Source organism: Ovis canadensis, chromosome 11 (genome assembly GCF_042477335.2).
Source record: "Ovis canadensis isolate MfBH-ARS-UI-01 breed Bighorn chromosome 11, ARS-UI_OviCan_v2, whole genome shotgun sequence".
In the NCBI taxonomy this organism is placed as follows: Eukaryota; Metazoa; Chordata; class Mammalia; order Artiodactyla; family Bovidae; genus Ovis; species Ovis canadensis.
Genome location: NC_091255.1, coordinates 30,328,708 through 30,351,754, shown reverse-complemented (window position 1 = coordinate 30,351,754; position 23,047 = coordinate 30,328,708). Strand labels below are relative to the sequence as shown.

At 52.4% G+C, this 23,047-nt stretch overlaps 1 protein-coding gene across 3 annotated transcripts in view; it reads right to left on the bottom strand.

Moving 5' to 3' along the window:
* ABR (ABR activator of RhoGEF and GTPase) overlaps positions 1 to 23,047 on the bottom strand; it is a 187,723-nt gene that overhangs the window by 92,308 nt on the left and 72,368 nt on the right. For all 3 annotated transcript variants that reach the window (XM_069603026.1, XM_069603029.1, XM_069603027.1), the window contains exon 2: positions 7,803 to 7,987. In XM_069603026.1, coding sequence (XP_069459127.1) covers positions 7,803 to 7,987 — 185 coding nt within the window. The remainder of the gene's footprint in view (positions 1 to 7,802; positions 7,988 to 23,047) is intronic.

Below are 23,047 nucleotides of genomic sequence, written 5' to 3'. Positions count from 1 at the left end.
GTGCTGAGGTGTGAAGAGTGCAGGAAAGGGGAGCCCTAGCCCAATCCCAGGCTCACCTCCCACCTCGTCCAGTGAACCCAGTGCTCTGGCCCCACCAGACCATTCCCCTCTTCTCACACCTCCAGAGGTCTTCCCACATTCCAGAACTTAAACAGCCCCCTTTATCTAGAATGTCCTTCCTGACCAGCTGCCTCCTCCATGCTGCCTTCCTTGATTCCCCCACCTGAGGCCACATGGCTTCTTCCTTGAGATGCTGTATTAATACATCTCTCAAGCCTTGAAATTGAGGGACTGTGTGCATGTGTGTGCATGTGTGTGTGTGAAGGGGGGTGCGGTGAGGGGCAATTCCTGTTTATCCCATAGCACCCAGAACAAGAGCTTATAAAAGGTGTGCCCTGGTGGTTTAGTGGTTAGGACTCTGGGCTTTCACTGCCATGGCTTGGGTTCAAAACCTGGTCAGGGAACTGAGATCCTGTAAGCTGCAAGGTGCAGCCAAAAAAAAAAAAAAAAAGGTAGGTGCTCAGAAAAACACATAGTGAAGAGGTTTACAGGGCAAGACAAAGGGTCTCCCAAGAAGATAAATCAAGAGGTTCAGGTTGGGTGGATGGTACCTGTGGAACCCGGGCATCCACCGTGATACCCTCCAGAGGGGCCTCTGCTTCCCAGGCACGCCAGGGGGCGGGGAGGGGGGTGGCGCTGAGCCACCTCTGCTAGGACTAGAGTCGGGGTGGGAAGGCCCAAGGACAGCCAGAGCTGGGGACCCACGGAGAACTGGGTTCACATCCAGGGAGAGGGTCAAAGACAATCACCTGAGGAGCTGTCCTCCTGGGGATGCAGACTGTCTTTCCACAACTGCTGTGTCTCTTGGTCCTCCCAGCAGCCCTTCCAGATAGGAGGGATCTATCCTTATTTACAGCTGTGGGGACTAGGACTCTACAGGTTGTTTCAAGTTACAGAGCCAGGAAGATGTCAATCGAGCACGCCAAGGCTTGTCCTGGACAGTTGGCAGAGAAGCTTGGAGATGAGCAGCCACCACTCATCAGCTCTGGGGCCTCGGGTGGGTCGTGTCACCTCTCTGTACCTCAGTTTTCACATCTGGAAAGTGGAGCAGTCACAGTGCCTACCTCCCAACGTGTGCTGAGGACTAAACGAGTCAGTGTTTATAAAGTGCTCCAACAGGGCCCAACCTTCTGTAACTGCTAGGCAAGCGTTTCTCTTCTTTCTGTCACACAGGCAGGAGGGTGTGTATGTGGGGGGAATCTGTGTGGCCTTCCAGATAGAAGCGACCGGATCATAACCCTGTGGGAGGAAAGTCCACAAGAACAGTGGTCCCCAACCTTTCTGGCACCAGGGACCAGTTTCATGGAAGATAATTTTTCCATGGACTCAGGTGGGGGGAGATGGTTTGGGGATGAATCAGGTACTTTACATTTATTATGCCCTTTATTCCAATTATTATTACATTAGCTCCACCACAGGTCATCAGGTTATTAGATCCTGGAGACTGGGGACCCCTGCACGAGAGCATCATCAGAGCATCATGGTGGAAAGAAAGCGCTAGCACCCACTAGTGGAGGAACCAGGTGCGTGCGTGCATGACGTGCTAGGTCACTCAGCTGTGTCTGACTCTTTGTGACCCCCGTGGACTATACAGCCCGCCAGGCTCCTCTGTCCATGGGATTTTCCAGGCAAGAATCCTGGAGTGGGTTGCCATTTCCTTCTCCAGAGAATCTTCCCGACCCAGGGATCAAACCCGCATCTCCTGGTGGATTCTTTACCACTAGTGCCACCTGGGAAACGGGAGGAACCAGGTGAAGATGATGGAAAAGAGTCCGTGGGTAAGTCCAGCCTGCCGCAGGGGCATTCCTTGCCCTTCTGTGCCCTGGTAGAGCCCAGAGGCCATCCAGCCTCTGCCCCTTGGCGGCTCAACTATGTGGCCAAACGTCTCAAAGTTAAGGCATTCTCGGGGCAATTTCACATCTGTTGGTGTGAATTATGCAGGTCAGTTGGCCTCCCTGCCCCACCCCCAAAGACTCCAGAGCTTCAAGGGGAGAGGATGGGTCTGGCTGGGCTCATTCTCCTATCCACCGTCCTGGGATCTGCAGAAGATGAACCGACCTTCACCAAATACACGCTGCTTTGGAAGTAGCCTTACTAGCAAGTATGAAGCATGTTAATGAACCATGATCTCAGCACACTAGCAGGGAGAGGGAGACCCCAGACAGGCCGTGAGCGCTGCAGGGATGCTCCAGGTTGGCCAGGCGTGGCAAATCAGGGAAGCCCAAATTCCACCCAGATATGAAGGGGTGGGGGGGATGCGATGATGAGCCAGAGAGGCCAGGGGAGGCCAGCTGTGGAGGGGCTGAGGGCCACAACCAAGGCACTGTGTCTCCCCACTTCCTATTTACATCCTCCTCGACTCGGATAAGCCAAGCAGCTGCCTGAGCCGTAGATTCCTCATCTATAAAATGGGGGCTCCTCCAGCAGTTGGAGGACTGGGTAGCAACAAAGCCGGGCACCCAGGGCAGCACCTGGCACGTAGCAGGGCCAGACAGGCTCCTTTTCTTTGCAGCAGGGACCAAAGATCCAGAAAGGAGCCACGAGGAGCGAGGCTGCAGAGGCAGGAGGTTGGTAACTGAGGAGCGAGGCCCGGTTTTATCTGCAGCTGGAAACCCCTGAGAGATGTAAAGATCAGGGGCAGCCCCAAAGCCTCCCAACCCAGGCCTCAAACACCATCCGAAGGGAGCAGACTGGGAAGCCAGCTGAGAGGCTCCCGGCTCTCCATGTGGCTTCTCCTTTCACCTAGAAGGAAGTTCCTTGTCATTCAACCTCAAATCCTGAACTACAAGCCTCCGAACAGACCAGGAAGGGAAGAGGGGGCAGCGATTCATCCCAGCTTCATCCCCTGAGACTGCATCCACCTAACTTCCCGCTCCCGAGCCATCCTGGTGCTGGTTGGTTCTATTCCACAACACTGGGTGAACACCCCTAGGCGGCCACACAGATGACTGGGGATCAGAGCTCTTGATGTCATGGGCAGACGTGCCCTGCAAGTAACTGTGCACACTCCCCAAACAGCAGAGGGCTCAGCCATGGGCTGGGAAATTTTCAAGGGGAGGTGTCGTCTGACTGGACCTGGCAGCACCACACAGACTCCAGCGTCAGAAAAACCCACATTTAGGGACTTCCTGGCGGTCCTGTGGTTAAGACTGAGCGTCCAGTGCTGGGGGCGCAGGTTCGATCCCTGGTCAGCCATCATGGGCCAAAAATTAAAAAAAAGAGAAAGACCCAAGTTTAAATACATCTTTGGCTCCTCTGGCTGGTCTTGGGCAAATATGTCACCTCTCTGATCTTGCATGACCCCATGGACTGCACCCCTCCAGGCTCCTCTGTCCATGGAATTCTCCAGGCAAGAACAGTGGAGTGGGTTGCCATTCCCTTCTCCAGGTGTCTGGACCTGGGTCTCTCACATTGCAGGCAGATTCTTTACCATCTGCACCACCAGGGAAGCCCACATAGGGCTGTGGTGAGCCTTACACAAGACAACCCATGTAAAAGGCTCAGGGTAAGTAGCTGTGGGAAGAAAGGGTGTGGGGGGGGGCGGGGAGGGATGAGAAGGACGACAATGGTGATCATCTCAAATATCCCCCACCCATCCTTAAACTATCCTGCCCTCTGGAGTCTGAAGCCCTCAATTCAGCAGCTGGTGCAGTCCTAACACGTACAGACCTTACAAAGCGCTCCACCTGGCACCATCTTATGGGAGCTTCCTGACAGCTGTGTGAAGTCAAGAGAAAGGGAATTCTCAGTGTCTTCACCTGACAGATGAGCCAACTGGAGCTCGGAGAGGTTGAGTGACAGCCCTTAGGTCACACAGCTAGAAAGTGGTGGCACTGAAAGGACACCCAGATATTCTCTCTGCCTTGTGCCCCTTTGCAGTGTGCCTCCCGAGAGGGGAATCAGAGGAGTCCATGGTTTGCAGGGCGCACGCTTTTCTGCTTTTCTGTAAGACCAGGGTCCAGGCGGAGAAACACTTAACCGCCTTGTCTCTGAGAGCAAGCCCCGCCCCTCCCTCCCAGGGTGAAAGCACGCCCTCTGCTGAAGCCACCAGAGGGCGCTGTGCTCAGCTCGGGTTCGGGGAAAGGAACGCTCCGCAGGGCGTTGGGCTTCACTTTTGACACCTCACTGGGCTGCACACTGGGACACGTCTAAGACACGAAGCACAGTGAGGCTGCAGCGGTGAGCTGGGGAGTGAGGAGCATGTGTCCTGCCGACACCAGAGACTCAGTTTCATCTGGGCTCCTGCAAATGCGAGGACAGATCCAACCCCAGAAAGGAGATTGCAAAAGCAGAGTCAGTCGTCCTGCAAACATTCCTTAGACCGGGTCCTTACCCCTCTTAAGGCCGGTGAGGAGAGTCTTGTGGGCCGCTGTCACCAAGAACTGAGGACCCACAGTGCAACAGGCCCAGCTCTACAGGGCTCACCGGGGCTATCTCAGTCTGTCCTCTCAACAACCCTGCAGGTATTTAGTCCTATTTAGACATGAGGAAACAGGGTCAGAGGGGTTATGACACTGGTTTAAGGTCCCACTGCTAGAAAGCAGCACATGTTCATCTATCCAAAGCTCATGGCCCTGCAATTCTCTGAGCTGCTGAGAGAGTCTGACCGTAGGGTTGGTTTTATGAACGAAACCGACGGGGCTACAGGTGCCCAGACATTTGGCCAAACATTATTCTGGATATGTCTGTGAGGGTGTTTCTGGGTGAGATTAATGCCTGAAACAGCTGACTGAGCAAAGCAGTTTGCCCTCTCCAATGTGGGTGGGCCTCACCTAATCAGCTGAAGGTCCGGATAGCCCAAAAGGGTGACATAAGGGAGAATTCACTTCAAGGTGGCTCAGTGGGAAAGAATCTGCCTGCCAATGCAGGAGATGCAGGTTCAATCCCTGGGTGGGGAAGATCTCTGGAGAGGAGATGGCAACCCACTCCAGTATTCTTGCCTGGAAAATTCCATGGACAGAGGAGTCTGGTGGGCTACAGTCTATGGGTTTGCAAAGAGTCGGACATGGCTGAGTGAGTGAGCATGCATACACAAGGGAGAATTCACTCTCTGCCTATCTTCGAGCTGGAACATAGGTCTTTTCCTGCCTTTGGACTCAATACAGACTAGAACTTCCACCATCAACTCTCCTGGACTTGGGCTGTAATTGACTATTCCATCAGTTCACCTGGGCCTCCAGCTTGATGGCTGCAGAACTTGGAACTTCTCAGCTTCCATGATCTAGTGAGCCAGTTCCGTTTAATACATCAATTCTTCTTCTGTATCCTAAAGGTTCTATTTCTCTGGAGAACTCTAAGGCAAAGACTTGTTCCTTGGGCTTCCAGGAACAAGTCGGCTGCGTATTTGGCTGTGGAATATCCCGGCTGCCAGAGGCCATATCTCTGAATGTCTAGAACAATCATCTGATTCGGTCCAAAAGTCCCCTTTTTCCCAACGCCCCAACAGGAAGCCTGGCAGGGAGGGGACCTGCCTGGCCACATGAGCAGAGCCAAGTAGCAGAAACCTTGGCTTTCTTTTTCTTTCCTTTTTTTTTTTTTTTTTTAATGCTGTAACAGTTCCTAAGTACTCAGGAAGAAGTGTGTCAACTCTCCAGTGCCCCATTATAAACAGCAATACTTTCTGTGTCCACTAGATGGGGCCAGTGGCACAGCAGAACGGGCAGAAAGGCAACTCAGGAGAGAAGGTAGGCAGGCAGGGGGGTGCATGGGGTTGGAATCTTCAGTTGGGATCTTCAAATTGGATTAATGCTCCCCAACCCTATCTTGTATCACTTCTAGCCAATGGTGCAAAAGTTAATCCTGGGGTTTCCAAGCCCTATGGTCAGTTTTCACTGTACCATCTCTTGAATTTTAGTCCTCAAACCTAGTTCTCTTGTGAGTCACCAAGCAAAATAGGCAGTATTGTAGTAAAGGACGTCCTTGCCCGGAAGCCCCAGGGCTCCAGGCGGGGGCATCTCCCTGTTATGCCTGGGATCTGTTTCCCTAGAGAAAGCACCTGAGTACCTTTCACCAGGGCATCTAAAAGTTGATGGACAAGCATTCCTGAAAGGTGGTCATGTGAAGACAGGAAGTAAGGAGGAAGGCAGAGAGGGGAAAGGAAAGGTTCTAATCTGGCCACATGCTCTCAGCTCTCAGCCAGCATTCCTGGTGCTGGGTTGAGCCTGCAGTGAGTCTTTCTGTGCCCGCTCACAGGGGCAATGACGGACACTCCCCGGGATGTCTCTAAGCCCTGATGTGGTCAGAGACCCATAGGCAGTGTTGGAAAGCAGTTTTCACCTTGCCTTCCCTGCTTGGAGTCAGTTCAGGTCCCAAAACGCCCTCTCCTCCATCAGTAACACATCCTGCCCTGCAGGTCCACGATGGCTGTCTCTCACCTGCCACCCTTCCCTGGGACCACAGGACAACACCCCAGAATGCTGGTTGTGGGGGGCCTGAGCCTGACCAACATCCTTGCCCATCATCTCCTCCTCCCACCTGCCCCACCCCCCTTCACCATCCCTTTCCAAACTTGTACTGCCTGGCAGCTGATAAGCTCTGCCTAGGCCTCTGTTGCCATGACAACAGTGTGGCTTCCCCCAAGTGGGAAGCTGGTTGCCAAGGCCCTTGTTGCCAAAGGCTATAACAGCCACCCTGGTGTGTGAAAAGGGGGTGAGAGCTCTCCGCAGGGGTGGAGGGTGGCCGAGGAGGTTGGGAGGAAGGGAAGCAGGGGTTTCTCAAGAAATGGTAGAGTCCAGGCAGCCTTCCGGCTGGGACGAGCAGCACTGGGCCCTGAAGGAGAGAAACAAGTATCTCCTGGCATCTCAGCAACTGCTCCTCAAGGGTATTAGAGGGAAGAAAGGGACTCCCTACAAAACACAGCCAGACAGGCCCCCTACCAAGCAGGACCGAGCAATCCAAGCCCCTCCCCCAGCAGAAGAAGGAATGGTTTTGATTCTTCCCAATTTCAGAAGAACAGCCCCAGGAACCCCTCTGTCTCACTTCTCTTGTGTATCAGACACGCACACAAACTGGGTCCAGACAGAGCCAGTCCCTGTGGCCGGAAACAGCATTAACTACTAGGATTGCAAACCTCCACATGTCTTATCCCCAGCCCTGTCTCAGAGCCCATCCTCAGTATTGCTCGTGAAATGCTTCTCTTTGGAGCAGAGCTCTCACCAGTGGACAAGAGGAGAGGAGGACACCATGAGGGCTTATTCCCTTCCAGAGTCAGCAGAGGAGGGCTGGACGGGGCCGGGGTCCTCAGGAAATGCTACAGAGGCTGCTCACCGCCCCCCACCCATGGCCGGCACCAAGGCCAGCCTTGGTTTGCGGAGCCAGAGTTTGTGCTGTTTACAGCCTTCAGGTCACGTGTGGAGTCAGTGCCCGGCCCAGGCCCAGAGAGGAGAGCCTGTTCCCTCCACGAGGCCCCATCCTGCTAGAGAGGAGCTGAGAGAGAAGGTTGAAAGCCGTGAGGAGCCCAGGAGGCAGGGGGAAGCAGATGGCTGGCAGAGAGGCAAGGACAGGTACTGGGTGGCACAGAGAGCAGCAGGTGGCGAGGGGTGATGGTGGAGGGCTAGTCTGAGAGCCCAGGACCAGAATGAGATGCCCAAGGGCACCAAGAAGGGCCAGTCCCCAGTTTCCCAAGTCCAGCACCCCAGGAGCACCCTAAGCAGAGCCTGGCCCACAGCACCCATGCCTGCCTACCCCTCCTCTCCCCCAAAACCTCCTCTTCCCCAACCTGGAAGGAAGAGCAGGGTACCTACCCCAGGTGCCAGTCCCTCGGGTGGGGTGGGGGAGATGCTGTCCCCGCCGCCCTGGCTCCGGGCGCTGAGCTGCGGCGACATGGTGGGCGACTCGTCGATGTACGGCATGGTCTCCGAGCCCTCCGGGGGCCCCTTCTGCTCCTCATTCCCCTCTGCGTCGTAGTCGTCCGCCCCGTAGCTGAAGTCTGAGACAAGGAACAAGAAAGGCCACTGAGAGTCCTCCACCAGGGCTGCCAGGGACTGGTAGCGCAGTGGGCGGCGGCGGCGGCCCCCGGCTGCCATGGCCCCGGCCCCACCATCCACGCCCGGCCCGGGCAGGGCTGCGCGGGCCGGGACGCCGGCAGGCACCCGGCGCGGCGGTTCAGGGGCCCCGGGGAGTCCAGGGGGGGCTGCTCCGCGGGTGCCACCCGCTTAATAACATGTCAGTCGCGTACTTCGAGCTGCTGTTTCCTTTGCCTCCTGCCTAATTCCAAGTCTAAAAATTAGCAGTGGGAGCAGGAGGCAGGACGCTTCCAACTCTCCTCTGAGTCACCATTTTGCTTTTTATAGGGAGCAGGGAGGTGGGGGCGGGCCGAGCGATGTCACTTCCTGCGCCCCTCCTCCTTGGGTACCATTTGTACTCGGAGCCCCATCCCTGGCTGGTGGGGAGCAGGGCAGGGTTCGAGGGGTGGGGGCTGAGGAAGGGCCCCCGAGGGAGCCCTCGCCCCTCGGAACAAGGCTCCCGCGCAGGTCGGAGCCCAGGGCTGGCAGAAAGTGGGCGAGAAGGCGGCCCGGGCCTGGCAGGGACCTGGTGGAACAGCAGAGTCCTCAAAAGCCGGCACTTATTTCTGTAATTTCCACGGAGGCTTCCTTCGGAGAAGGAGGGCAGAGAAGGCCGTAGGGAAGTCAAGCTGCCATTAACCCTGCTGGCGCTGCCAGCATGACTCGGAGGCCAGAGCCCACGCATAGACACCCCCTCCCGGGACAGCAGGCCGGGTGCGCGGGGCAGCCAGGACAGGACAGCACCTGAGAAAGGCCTCCATCCAACTCCATCAGTGGGGGGGGAGGGTCTCTCCTCCACCCCCACCCTGGCGGGGTCTGTCCCATCACCCGCTCGGACATCACTTCCTCCAGGGTGCCCTCCCTGGCGTCCCAGCTTGGAACTCCTACAGGGTGTGGCCTTCTAGCACCCCTGGTGATCCAGCCCATCTGTCCCTGAACCCCTGGGGTGAGGACTGGGTGTCAGCCCTCGCTGAGGGCCCAGCACCCGCGGCAGACTCGCGGCGGGGCCTTGGGCACGTGTGCAGAGAGTGAATGGGCAGAGGAATGCACTGTGCCACTTGGGTCCAAGGCTTGAGCCAAGTTCTCGGTGGGGGCCCTGGCTCCTCCGCTGTCACAACATGCCGGCGCCCGGGGCAGCCGGCAGCCTGAGAATGGTGTCAACAGGTCACCAGGGCGCCCGGCCACGGCCACACTCAATCCAATCTGGCCCTTTGGCAGCTGAGGCTGCCCCCCCCCCGTCCCCTACGGCCTCACTGCACCTGTTCCTGCTGACTTCCTCTCCTGTGCCGAGGGCCCATTAAGCTGTCAGGACCGTGAGCTATTATTTATTTTTTTTCCCAGGACAGGCACCCACGTGAAGAACCACCGGACCTAGCGACCCAGCCGCTGGGATACGTGTGCCCTGCACTTGGGAAATGGGACCCACTGATGGGGGCACACAGGAATTCTGCTGTTTCCAGGGGCCGAGAGGGAGGAAGAAAAGCCACAGCATTCAGCCTGCCCGAGGCTGGCACTGTGAAGGGACCTGGTTGTTTGGTGAGACCCACTTACTCTGGAGAAGCACAAGGGAATGAAACGCCACATTAACTCTCCGTCTGTCCTCCAGGAGGCTCCAGGCTGCCCTATTAGTGCCTGGAGTCAAGGTCAGGGGTGTGAGCTATGGTGAACCCTGCTCTGGCCAACAGTTCAGACTCCAGCAGGCTGCACTAATTCTCCTCTACACTGACCAATTCCCAGGGGTCACAGGACCAGCGCCTTCACTCTCAGGACATTTCCCCAGGGCAAGGACAGAGGGGCCACAGGGAGGGTGGTGAGGTTGGACTCTACGGCACAGTCTGGAACTGCCTGGGTCATGGCCGGGTGGGAAGTTTGCTGCCAGCTTCCCCGATGTGTGCCCAACTCATCCGTATCAGAGTGGGGGCCGTGGACCACAGCTCAGCCCAGCCACGTCGGTGAAGCTGCTCTCACTACAGCCAGTTCACAGACAGTCTCTGAGTCTCAGAGAGCTTTGCACAGAAAGGATCTCAACCCAAGTCTGTCTGTCTCCAAATGCCATCTTTCCCCTTCTGAATCTCATTACTTTCTAGAGGAATCTCTTTCCATCAGTACAAGGGTTAGAGAAGAAGCCCTGCTTGTCAGGGGAGGCTGACCAAATAGGCGAGGGAAGAGTGGCAGCCACAGCAGCGGGGATGCCCAGGGGTGGAAGAGGATGCCCACAGAACTCTCTCCAAATTCTCCTGGATACTGCCCCTTTCATTTCATACTCCAGGAGACCCCAACAGCCCAGGAAGCCAGCCAGAGACCCTGGAAACTCCTACCAGAAAAGACAGACCTACAGAAAAGATAGAGACACCACCCCTTCGAGAAGGAAGGAGCCCTAGGAACTTGGAGGATGTAAGTCTGCCAAGCACAGCCTTCAGTCTGCGTAGGTCCCCAGATAGGAAGGCTGAGTGGACATGGCTAGGCCACCAGGTGTCAAAAGAGGGAGAAGGGGGTTTCTCTGGCGGTCCAATGGCTAAGACTCTGCACTCCCAATGCAGGGGGCCCAAGTTCCATCCCTGGTCAGGGAACTAGATCCCACATGCTACAACTAAGAGTTCTCATGCCACAGCTAAAGATCCTGCAAGCTGCAATGAAGATCAAAGACCCCGCGTGCCATCACTAAGATCTGGTACAAAATAAATAAATACTATATAGAGAGAAGGTAGAAGAGGCTGTTGACAGCCAATATCCATTTCCCCTCCTAGTATCAGAAATCTCATTATCTTTGGAGTGGCAGTGTGCTCAGTGGCTGCTCTTCCTAGTGGTACAGGGTATGTGATGAAGTTCTGGCCAATGAGTATTAAGTGGATATGTGTGGAACTTTGAGGAAAGTTTCTGAGATTGTTTCAGCTAGAATGTATCTCCCCCCTGTCTCCATGCTTCCTCCTCCTGTTACCAGTTTGGAAAGCAGATAGGATGGCTGGAGCTCCAGCAGCCATACTGAACCACGAGGTGACCCTGAGGTTAGAAGCCAGTGCTGAATACAGCTGAGCACAAAGCTAGGAGCCTGGGCCAGTGATGGCACGGGGAGCCAACGTACCACCCCAGGGCTGTCTATCTCTGGACTTCTTCTACATGAGAGAAGAAAAATGCCTGTTATTTAAGTCACTGTTACTTAGTTTTTATGTTATATGTAGTCAAACCTAATTATAACTGATCCAGATGGTTTTCCTTGACATTCTATCTGGGTGCTTTTCCTACTGCCTTCACTGTTCCTTCTAGTATCCTTGGTAGAATCCTCTTTCTCTGTCCACCCCTTAAAAAATACCTTTTTTTTTTTGGCCACACCTTTGGCTTGTGGGATCTTTGTTGCCCAACCAAAGATTGAATCCACACCCTCTGCAGTGGAAGTGCTGAGTCCTAAACACTGGACCACCAGGGAATTCCCCCACACTGTTATTCCTACGCTTCTTTACAGGCTCCTCTGATGGCTCAGTAGTAAAGAATCTGCCTGCCAATGCAGGGGATGTGGGTTTGATCCCTGGGTCGGGAAGATCCTCTGGAGGAGGAGGTGGCAACCCATTTCAACATTCTTGACTGGGAAATCCCATGGACAGAGGAGCCTGGCAGGCAACAGTCCATGGGGTCCCAAAGAGTCAGACATGACTTAGTGACTCAGCCACACATCTTTATAATAGAATACTGCTCAGCAATAAAAGGGACAAGCTACAGAGACACAAAGAAATGACTCTTTACAGGCATTATGCTAAGTGAAAGAAGCCAGATACAAAGGAACACATCTTGTATGGCTCCACTTACATGAAGTTCTAGAACAGACAAAACTAATTTATGCTTGGAAAAAAAAAAAGAAAACAGCAGTTGCTTGTAGGGGTCAGGTGGGGACAGGATTTGGCTGGAAGGAGCACAGGGAATTTTCTAAGGAGATGGAAATGTATCTCGACAGGGATATGTGGGTACACAGTGATGCTTTCATCGACTTCATCAAACAGTACACTTAAGATGTGTGCATTTCACTAAATATTGAACTCTAGTTGATTGATTTGCATGTTAATGTGTCGAAGTGAAACATACCTAATGTTTGCAACTTACCCTGAAATACATACAAAACAAGATGCATTGATGATGTTCAAGAGGGATGGACAGACGTGTGATAAAGCAAGTGGAGAAAAACGATAATTTAGACTCCAGATGGTGGGTCCAGGGGGGTTCACTGTAAGCTACTTTAAACATTTAGGTAGGCTTGAAATTTTTCACAAGAAAATGAGGGGGAGAAATTGGTGTTCTCCAGGCTTCTTTTACACTTCTTTTACTCCCCTCTCCCAAATTTTATTTATATTCTAGGGAGAGGTCTGGGCTACAGACCCATCTCTTTGATTGTTTCCTGCACATCTCCACCCCCAGGAAATTCAAACCCAACCTTTTCCTGAACTTAATGTGCTAGATTACTCCAGTTGGAAACCAAGGAGTCATTCCAGATTCCTCCCTCTTCCTGTTCATATCCTACACCCTGAGATATCCCCACTCCCCATCCTTTTTCCCATCCCCATCAACTCATACAAGGACAATACCAACACTCTTTCCCCGTGAGTGCCAGACTACAGATCTGATGATTCAAACTTCGACAGTTCCCCATTCACTTCAAGGGCACAAGCCAAACTCCTCAGCAAAAGGCCTTTCTTGGTCACCATCTGACTCTTTCTTTACAGAGTCATATTCTGCAGTTCTGTAATATCAGACATTTTCTAGGTATGTCCCTGCAAGCCCCTTATCCAAATCCTAACCTTGGCACTCATAAATGTGACCTTATTTAGGAAAAAGTTCTTTGTAGATGTAATCAAGTTAAGGATCTCTAGAAGAGATGATCTTAGACTAACTGCGTGCAGGCGTGGTAAGTTGCTTTAGTCATCTCTGACTCTTTGGGACCCTATGGAATGTAGCCCGCTAGGCTCCTCTGTCCATGGGATTCTCCAGGCAAGAATACTGGAGTTGGGTTACCATGCCCTCCTCCAGGGGATCTTCCTGACCTGGGGATCAAACCCGTGTCTCCTGCATTGCAGATGGATTCTTTACCGCTGAGCCACTAGGGAAGCCCTCTAGACTAAGATGGACCTGAATCAGATGATGTGTCCTTATAGGTAACAGCAGGGAGAAGACACAGACACACAGAAGAAGGTCATGTGAAAACAGAAGCGGAGATCGGAGTTATGCAGCCAGAAGTCAGGGGATGCCTGGAACCACGAGTTGGAAGAGGCAAGCAAGGATTCTCCCCAGCTTGGTGCCTTGGCAGGGAGCATGGCCCAGCCAACACCTTGATTTCGGACTCTGGCCTCCAGACTCTGAGCAACTAAATTTCTATTGTTTTTAAGTCACCAAGTTTGTGCTAATTTTTTCTACTGGCAGCCCTATGAAATTAACAGTGCCCTAACATGCTCGTTGTTTCCTACCTCTGAACCTTTGCCCATGCTGCTCCTACACCTAGAACCCCCTCTTCACCCCTTGTCCACCCGGCGAAGTCCTATTTAGCCTTCAAACACAGCTCAGCATGAACCCTTCTCCTATGAAACTCCTTGTCTCCTTCACATAGAAAGTGCTTTTGCAATCCAATGAGAAAAACTCAACTTGCTAAATGAGTTACAGAAATGAACAGAAAATTAAAACAACTATAAGTGCCCAGTGTGTAATATGTGTGTGTGTATATATATATATATATATATAATGTTAAATGTAACCTCAATTGTAACCAAAGAAAATGCAAACTTCTATACTTTGCAATTTTCCTATCAAATCAGCAAGGAAAATACCCAAACTTGTACGGGGACAGGCATTCTTAGAATTTCTTGGAGGATATGTACAACTGGCACAACTTTTCTGGAGTCAGTTTGGTATCAAAAGCTTTAATAGTTGGTATAGTTTGTTTTTTTTTTTTCCTGCACTGGGTCTTCATTGCAGTGCATGAGATTCTCCAGTTGTACAGGATTGAGGTGTGAGGGCTTAGTTGTCCCAGGGCATATGGGATCTTAGTTCTCCAACCAGGGATGAACCCAAGTCGCCTGCACTGGAAGATGGATTCCTACCCACTGGACCGCCCCGGAAAGTGCTGGTACAGATTTTAACCCAGCATAATCTAAGACTGTGTACTAAGAAATTAATTGTAAATGTGCATAAATAAAGTTATAAGATTATTAATCACAGGGCTGTTTATGACTGTGACATTAAAAACAAGCTGAATGATTAATTATATGGAATTATTGAGTAAATTATGGTATTTCATCAAGATGAACTACTATGTAGTCATTAAAAATTATATGGATGATTTACATTATCTTATTAAGTAAAAAAAGAAATTAACAATAGTATGTACAGTATGTTGTTGTTCACTTGCTCAGCCATGTCTGACTCTTTGCGACCCCATGGACTGCAGCACACCAGGCTTCCCTGTCCTTCACCATCTCCCGGAGTGTGCTCAAACTCATGTCCTTTGAGTCGATGATGTCACCCAACCATCTCCTCCTCTGTCGCCCTCTTCTCCTCCTGCCCTCGATCTTTCCCAGCATCGGGGTCTCTTCCAATGAGTTGGCTCTTCATATCAGATGGCCAAAGTATTTGGGAAAAAAAAAAAAGAAGTTTATATGCTTATATCTGTATGTTGCCTGAAAAGGCAACAACACAAAACAATTATAAAGCATTCAGAGTCTGAGGATTTGGGAGAAATTATTAATAATGCATAGTCTCTGTTCTCTAGGCTACAAGCAGACACTGCTTGTCTTCTACTCGGTATCTAGCTTCTCTCCTTCCCTTATGCTGGTTTTATATGAAGTGACAATGAGCCCAGTCCCAGGCAAAATATCCACTTTCTCTGCCTCTCTTACAACCAAGAGTGGTCATTTGACATAGTTCCGGTCAATGAGATGCTAGTGAAGGCCTCTGGCAAAGCCTTTGCTTTAACAGTTAAAGAGGGACTTTTCACCTTCAACTCAGATGTGATGGCTGGAGCTACAGTGGCCATACTGCTGCTGTGAGGAAATAATCAAGAAAGAACACAGACATTTCCCTGATGCTACTGAGCTACTTTCACTTTCACTGAGCTATGAGCCACACTAGAAACAGCCTACCTCATTTCTTGCTAAACAGGAACTATAAGCCCCTATATATTGGATTTCCTGCCAGTTAAAACGAACACAGTCTTAAGTGAAATCCTTACAGCCCAGTAGAGGAAGACAGTCCAATAAGCACAAAAACCCCCTAGATGCTATGACAGAAGCACCTCACAGGCAAGGCAGAGAGGTGGGAGGAAGAAACAGGATGGATGAGGGAGTGGCTGGATGGGCTTGGGTGATACTCCAAGGAAGGTAGTTTATCACTGTGGCTAAGAACAAGAACCCTGGGTACACACAGCTGCGGCTCCAATCCAGGCTCCATCACTTCCTAACTGCTCTGTGCTCAGAGGCAGCCACTTACAAATGGATATTGGTTAAACCAATGGCTGTGAAAGAGGATGGCATAGAGATGGAGCGCACAGGGCTACCTTGAGGATTAAGCTGGATAACGCAGGCAAAGCACTTAGCACATAGTAAGCACCCAACAAAGCTTAGCTGCTATTATTAATATAATTAATTGAATCTCGAAAGATGTGTGGGTGCTTGCCAGGCAGACGGGGGACAGGAGCAGAGTTCTGCGCAACGAGAAGAGGCTTGGCAAAGGCACAAAGTGTGAACCTGCAGGGCCCCTTAGGGGGACTATAAATAGCCTGGCCTGGCTGGAAAACTTAGCAGAGAGAGTAAGGGGCAGATAGCGCTGGAGAAGTGGGCACAGACCAGCACACCGAGGGCCTTGTGAGCTAAGCGTTAGGCAGGATCCACTGGGGACAGTTGATTTGGACCATTATCCACAGTGGGACCTCACCAGCCCCATTATTGCCGAGCATCGCTAACTTTAGACAGTTCCTCCTGATGCGTATGTTCCTCTGTCGAGTTACAATGAAGGCAGCATCCTGTGACCTCCAGATTGCCCAAGAATCACCCAGACTGGGACCACATGTGATCACAGAGTTACCTATTTCAGGCCTGTGATGGAGTCTCTGCCAGATGCCAGGATAACATGAACCAACCAGTGTCAGACCATCTCAGACACTCTCCTTTTGGGTAATGTGAAGAGGTGGCCAGAGGCTGTAGGTTCAAACCCAAATGACAGCCCTCACTTCTACCACCTCCAGCTCTAGTAGTCACAAGGGGGAGGAAGGGGCACCCAGATGGCTGGAGGCACACAGGTGTCAAGCTATTTACAACCTTCCCCTGGGAATGTCCAGTGACCGATGGACATTGCCGAGAATCTATCCTGGTATCCCGACCCCCAAAAGAGATGCTGAGGACAGCTTGAGGGATCTTTCCCATCTCCTCTTGGACACTCTAAGAATCTGTGGGTGCAGGATAAAGATGAGTTCCAGGTGTGGAATAGTCCTTCCCTACCAGCAGGGGAGGGACAAAGGCTGATAAACTCATTTTCTGCCTTAGAACTGACAATGGGAGTGGGGGTAAGGAGACAGCAGAGGGAAGCTCAGGCCTGACCACGCTTCCCACTAAAGCAGCATCAAACGTCTTCAGAGAGCATCAAAAGTCTCTGTATGTAGAGACTTTCCTGGTGGGCCAGTGGCTAAGACTCTGTGCTCCCAAAGCAGCGGGCCCAGGTTCGATCCCTGGTCAGGGAACTAGATCCCATATGCTGCAATTAAGAGTTCGAATGCCGCAACTAAAGATCTCGAGTGCTGCAGCAACAAAGATCGAAGATCCCGTGTGCCGAACTCATGCCTGGCGCAGCCAAAAATAAGTCTCCGTATGCCACTCGCTGTGTGAGGCGGTAACAGAGCCAGGGGCACAGACTCTACCCCCCTTCCCGACCTCGCAGGGTGGTTCTAGCATGCTCATTGCCATCCGTGCCTTGTCAAGCCCTGGGCTGTGCACGCATCTCTTTTCACCTTCAGAGCAACTCTGTGATAGACAAATCTTACAAACAATATGCTGAGCAGAAGAATCCAGACACAAAGGAGCACACACCGCATGAGTCTATTCCTGTGAAGTTCAGCAGCAGGAAAACAAAGCGATGGTGATGAAAGTTCACAGGAGAGGCTACCTGGGGGTGGGCCGAGGGAGGCATTCTACAACTTGATCTGGGTGGGTACATGAGTAGAGGTATGTAAGAGGTCATATTAAACTCTATGCTTAACATCAGGCTTCCCTGGTGGCTCAGCAGTAAAGAATCCACCTGCAATGCAGGAGACGTAGGTTCGATCCCTGGGTCGGGAAGATCCCCTGAAGTAGGGCATGCAACCCACTCCAGTATTCTTGCCGGGATAATCCCAGGGACAGAGGAGTCTGGCAGGCTACAGTCCATGGGGTCACAAGAGTCAGACACGACTTAGCAACTAAACCACCACCACCATGCTTAACATTGGTGCACTTAAAAAAGATTTTTAAGGGACTTCCCTGGTGGTCCAGTGGTTAAGATGCCGAGCTCCTGATGGAGGGGCCCAGGTTCCCCGCATGCCACAACAAAGAGTCTGCATGCTGCAACTAAGACCCAGCATAACTGAATAAATTAAAAAAAATTTTTTAATTAAAAAAATATTAAAAACCAAATTAAGCATTACCATTATGCTTCTCATTTATAATCAAGGAAGTGAAAGCATAGGGGGGTAATTCAGTTGCCCAGTTTTAAAGGCTGTTAAATGGAGAACCAGTCTGAATACTACAAGTGTGACTCCAGGACCTGTCTTCAACCATTATAATAGGTACGACCTGTACAAACAGGAAGGGGGAAACCACCACCTGGGCAGGTTGCTCTCAGGGCCCACAGGGGGAAGAGGCAACCTGTGTCAAAGCCTGAGGGAGAGGGCCAGCTGGCGAAAGGTCTGGGGGCGCCTTGAAGCACTGAGAGAGGAGGGGAAGGAAGAGGCCGTTCCCTGAGGGGACAGAGCTTCAAAGACGGGGCAGGACCACGTCCTTCTGCTCGGGGCACTGATGAACAGGCTGGTGAAGCTGAAGCCGAGGTCCTGGAATCCCTCCTCCTGCACCACTAGAGTCCTTCCAATCTGCCATTCCTATCACTGTTGTTGAGTTGCTAAGTCGTGTCTGACTCCCAAAGCCTGTAGCCCGTCAGGCTCCTCTGTCCGTGGGATTCTCCAGGCAAGAATACTGGAGTGGCTTGTCATTTCCTCCTCCAGGGGCTCTTCTCGACCCAGGGATCAGGCCCGCATCTCCGGCACTGCAGGCAGATTCTTTGCCGCTGAGCCACCAGGGAAACCCTTTCCTGTCACTAGGTCCCAGCAAATGGTTCTGCCCCCTTCTCAGACCTCCCCTGGATGCCGGGCAGTGGATTCAGGCCAGTGCCGACGCTGCCGTGAAACATGCGCAGGTGGTTTCCCGATGTTAGCCCCTCCCCCAGGAGGTACGCAGAGCTGCCCGCGCGTGCGTACTCAGTCACTCCAGTCACGGGCAGGCTTGTGACACTATGGACTGCAGTCTGCCAGGCTCCTCTGTCCATGGGGTTCTCCTGGACGGAGGAGTGGGTTGCCATGCCCCCCATCCAGGGGATCATCTCCCCCCACATCCTCAAACTCCCCCACCTTCCCAGCAAGCCAGGACACCCCCGACAAGCGGGGTCGGTTCTGAGGCTGCCGACCCCCACGGCGGCGCTCATCTCCTTCACACAGCTGAGGGGTACACAGGGCTATGAACCTTGCCCTCCCCTCCCCCCACAATCTGGTGGACGCCAAGACAGTCAAGGCAGACCCGGAGTCTGGAGCTGAGCAGCCATAGAACCCGGGAAACTGCTGTGCAGACCATCATCTAGTCGGCTCAGGCCTCCCTCTGAGCTTCAGTTTCTTTGAAGCAAGAATAACAGTGCCGTGTCTCAGGCTGGCTATGGGGCGTTAAACGTAAGGGGGTGACAGAACTTGGACAGCATCTGGGCAGAACAACCCTCAGTAGAAGTCGGCTGAAGGCACAGGAGAGCGGGCTGGACACCTTCAGGAGCCCATGACCCCAGATATCCCATTGGGAGTCCCCTCGGAGGTGGCAAGGCACCAAGGTGAGGCCTTCTGAGACCAGCATCTTTCCCACAGGTCAAGTCGCCTCATTCTCAGCACCTCCTGCTCCACAATTGATGGAAGAGGGAGCCGGGAGCCAGGACAGGACAGTGGTCAAGGGCATGGGCTTTGAGTCAGACTCAGGTTCCAAACCCAGTATTGTCATTTAAAAGCCATGTGACCTTGGGCAAGCTACTTGACTTTCCAGAGCCTCAGTTTCTTCATCTGTGAAATAGGGCTACCAGGCAACGCCTATACCTCATGAGGTTTTGCGGGGTCCCCATGAAAAAAACAGAGCTTCCTCGGTGGCACTAGTGGCAAAGAACTTGCCTGCCAATGCAGGAGAAACAAGAGACACGGGTTCTGTCCCTGATTCAGGAAGATCCCCTGGAGGAGGGCATGGCGACCCACTCCAGTGTTCTTGCCTGGAGAATCCCATGGAGCTAGGAGCCTGGTGGGCTACAGTCCATACGGGTGCAAAGAGCTGGACACAACTAAAGCAACCCAGCACGTAGCATGAAAAAATAAGGGGCTTCCCTGGTGGCTCAATGGTGAGGATCTGCATGCAATGCAGGAGACGTGGGTTTGATCCCTGGGTCAGGAAGATCCCCTGGAGAAGTAAAGGGTAACCCTCTCCAGTATTCTTGCCTGGGAAATCCCATGGACACAGGAGCCTGGTGGCCCATGGGGGTGAAAAAGAGTCAGACACCACTTAGCAACTAAACAACAACAACATGAACAAATAAATGCAAGGTAAAGCACCTGGTTCATGACAGGTGCTAAATTAAAAAGTAACTGTTATCCTCACTACCCCAGTCTCCTTGCTGAGCAATAAGGGCCCTTCGGGATCTCCTAGTCCTTGAAAAATAAACAAAGCAAATCGGAGGATTGAAAACATACAGCTGGGCTAGGCTCCAGCAGGCTTAGCATCATCGGTAGACCCAACTGTTCATTGGTCAGCCTGCATTCAGTAGGCTTAGCATCAAGCAAGGCGTAGTCACAGGCCACGGGAGTACTTGAAATTTGAACTTGGGAATTCCCTGGTAGTCCAGTGGTTAGGACTCGGTGCTTTCACTACCGTGGTGCAGGTTCGATCTGTGGTCAGGAAATTAAGATTCTGCAAGCTGCCCAGTGCAGCCAAAATTTTAAAAATATATTAAAAATAAATAAAATTTGAACTTCAAGACACCAGTTCCAACCTTTTCTACACTTTGGAATTCCCTGGGAAGTCTGGTGTCTGGCTCCCAACCCAGAGATCCATATTAAATTGGTGAGGGGTGGCCAAGGCAGCAAGGCTGTTAAAATCTCCCCAGGTGATTCTAACGTATTGTAAGGTTGGGAATCACCAGTTTCAGACGAGGACCCCGAGGTCACAGCCCCTAAAGTCAAATGAAACTCAACTCGAAAACAGTCCCAGGAAGCCATCAGCCAGGCTGTCTGACAAGCACGGGAAAGGTGACTTGTAAGAGGCACGGTTTAACTTAAGCCCTGACGGACTGGAAGGATTGCTGGTGAAGAGGCGAAGGAGGTGCACAGACCGGGCTTTACTCTGGGCAGGCACAGGGGTCAGCCCCTGACCCATTCACACTGGGGGTGGGGCTCAGCCTCGGCCTGCAGCAGCTGCCTGGACCGCAGGATGGCCTCCTCCTCACCCCCAGGCCTCCAGGCAGGCCTGGTGCCAGGGCACTAGCCGCGGGAAGGAGCAACAGGAAGACAGAGCAGAAGCGCCCCGACAGCTGGTTCCCGGAGGCGCGGGCCGCTTAGCCCGAGCGCTCGGTTCTGGCTCCGCCCCCGCTGCTGAAAACAGGCTCAGACCCCCCGCCGGGGTGCGGCTAGGCCTCTCTGGTTGCCATGGTGACGCTAGCCTCTCCTCCACCTCCCGGCTCCCCCGGGGAAGGAGGCAGAGACCGTGGCCGCCTGGAGAAGCCAGGACTCCAAGGCCTGAAACAAAGGAGTCCTAGGTTTGGGGGCAACCGTAGCAAGGGTCGAAGAGGCAGGCGAGGGATGGGGAACCCGCCAATGCCGGCCCTGGGCAGAAAAAGGAGAGCGGCTTGACAGTGTCCAGGCTCAGAGAGACAGATGAGAAACGCTATTATCTGCATCATGTTTAACTGTACATATCAAGCCCACAGCCAGGATCTGATTTCATTCTCAAAACCCAGGGATGTTGTCAGAGTAGATATTACTCGCCCATTTTACACAGGGGAAGACTGAGGCTCAAAGAGGTTCTGGGTCTCATCCACAGCCACCTGGCTAAGAAACAACTGAACCACACCATCAAGCCTGCTCTTTGGACCAAGTCTATTGCTTTTTGTACTTGACCTAATTCCCCACTCAGGTAGAGGGGCCTAAACTTCCTAATTATTCTGTAGGAAATGCAGGTATATGTCACCAAAACATATAGGAGTAATGGTGCAGAACAACTGGATGACCTCACCACAGTGGAGAAAAACCTACTTCATGTGTAAATGGGCAACAGCCGGTCAACAAACAGCTCCTAAATTATGTACCAGACACAGTGACAGGAACAGACCCCAAGCAGGACTCAGTATCCCCAGCTGTGCTACCATCAGCCAGTCAATGGGATATAATGAGAGGACACTGGGGCCAGAAGTCAGATCTGGGTTCTGGTCCCAGCCCCACACAGCCTCTCCTTCCTCACTATAAAATAGGATGACACTGCTGCCCTGCCCAATCCACAGGGCTGCCCTGAAGATCAAGGAGGGATAGCAAACAAGGAGAATATTCACAAACAATACATTAGCCAATCAGACCCAAAAAAAGAAGAAAAAAATTCTTCTACTAAGAAAGTCAAGTTCATATTCATTTGGTCTTTGGTATACGCCTGCTGAGATGGTAAAGAATCTGCCTGCAATGCGGGAGACCAGGGTCCGATCCCTAGGTGGGGAAGATCCCCTAGAGGAGGGCATGGCAATCCACTCCAGCATTCTTCGGAGAATCCCGGGGCGGGCTACAGTCCATGAGGTCGCAGAGTTGGACACAACTGAAAGACTAGCACAGCACAGCACCTACTCCGGCTTACCCACTAGGTGGCAGAAGTCTGGAAGACAAGGACGGCCATCTCCTATTCACTTCATTTTATTCACGGCACCCAGGACAGCATTCGCACACAGTGGATCCTGGATAACTGTGACTGGCTGATACAGTCCCTTAAAAATCCTCTAATTTCTTCCCATAATAGCCAATTCAATTACTTAGGGTCTGAGGCCAGGAGGTCACAGATAAATCCTCTAGGGATTCTAACCTTTGATAGAGTTAACAGCTTTCCCTTGCCTCCTGCTTCCCCTCTGAACTGTCATGAATTGGTAACAAGTAATGATCCTGGACTGATCTGATTTATTAAGGCTTTGCTCCTCCTCCTCCTCTCTCCCGGCTCGCTGGTAGGAAATGCGACTGGGCCCCCAAGGGGGAGAAGGGAGAGCAGCCAGGGGGAGCAGCTGGAGGAAGAATCAAAAGACCATTATGACAATGACCTTCGAATCCAAGTCCACTTATCACCAGCCTGGGCTGGCCTCCTCAGGGCCCCTCTCCCATATATGGTTGCATGAGTCCTTGGGGGTATTTATGAAAAATTAAATGACTCTCAATCTAGTGCTGAGAAGAAGGCAGGGCCAGTTCAGAGGACAAATATCTAATACAAGGTCCAGAGAGGTTGGTGAGACTTTTAAAGAGGCCTTCACACGTTGGTGGCAGCCAGGATCAGAATCTCTGCCCCCGCCTTTGACATCATCCCTTCAATCCCAGAGCCTGGCGACTCCAGGCTCCCGCCTCTCTGCAGAATCAGCCAAGACATTCCCAACCTGCACACACTGGCACACCCTCACCTGGACATCCTCAGAAACACCCTGCACCTCTGTGCGTCGCTGCCCGGCTTGCTGGC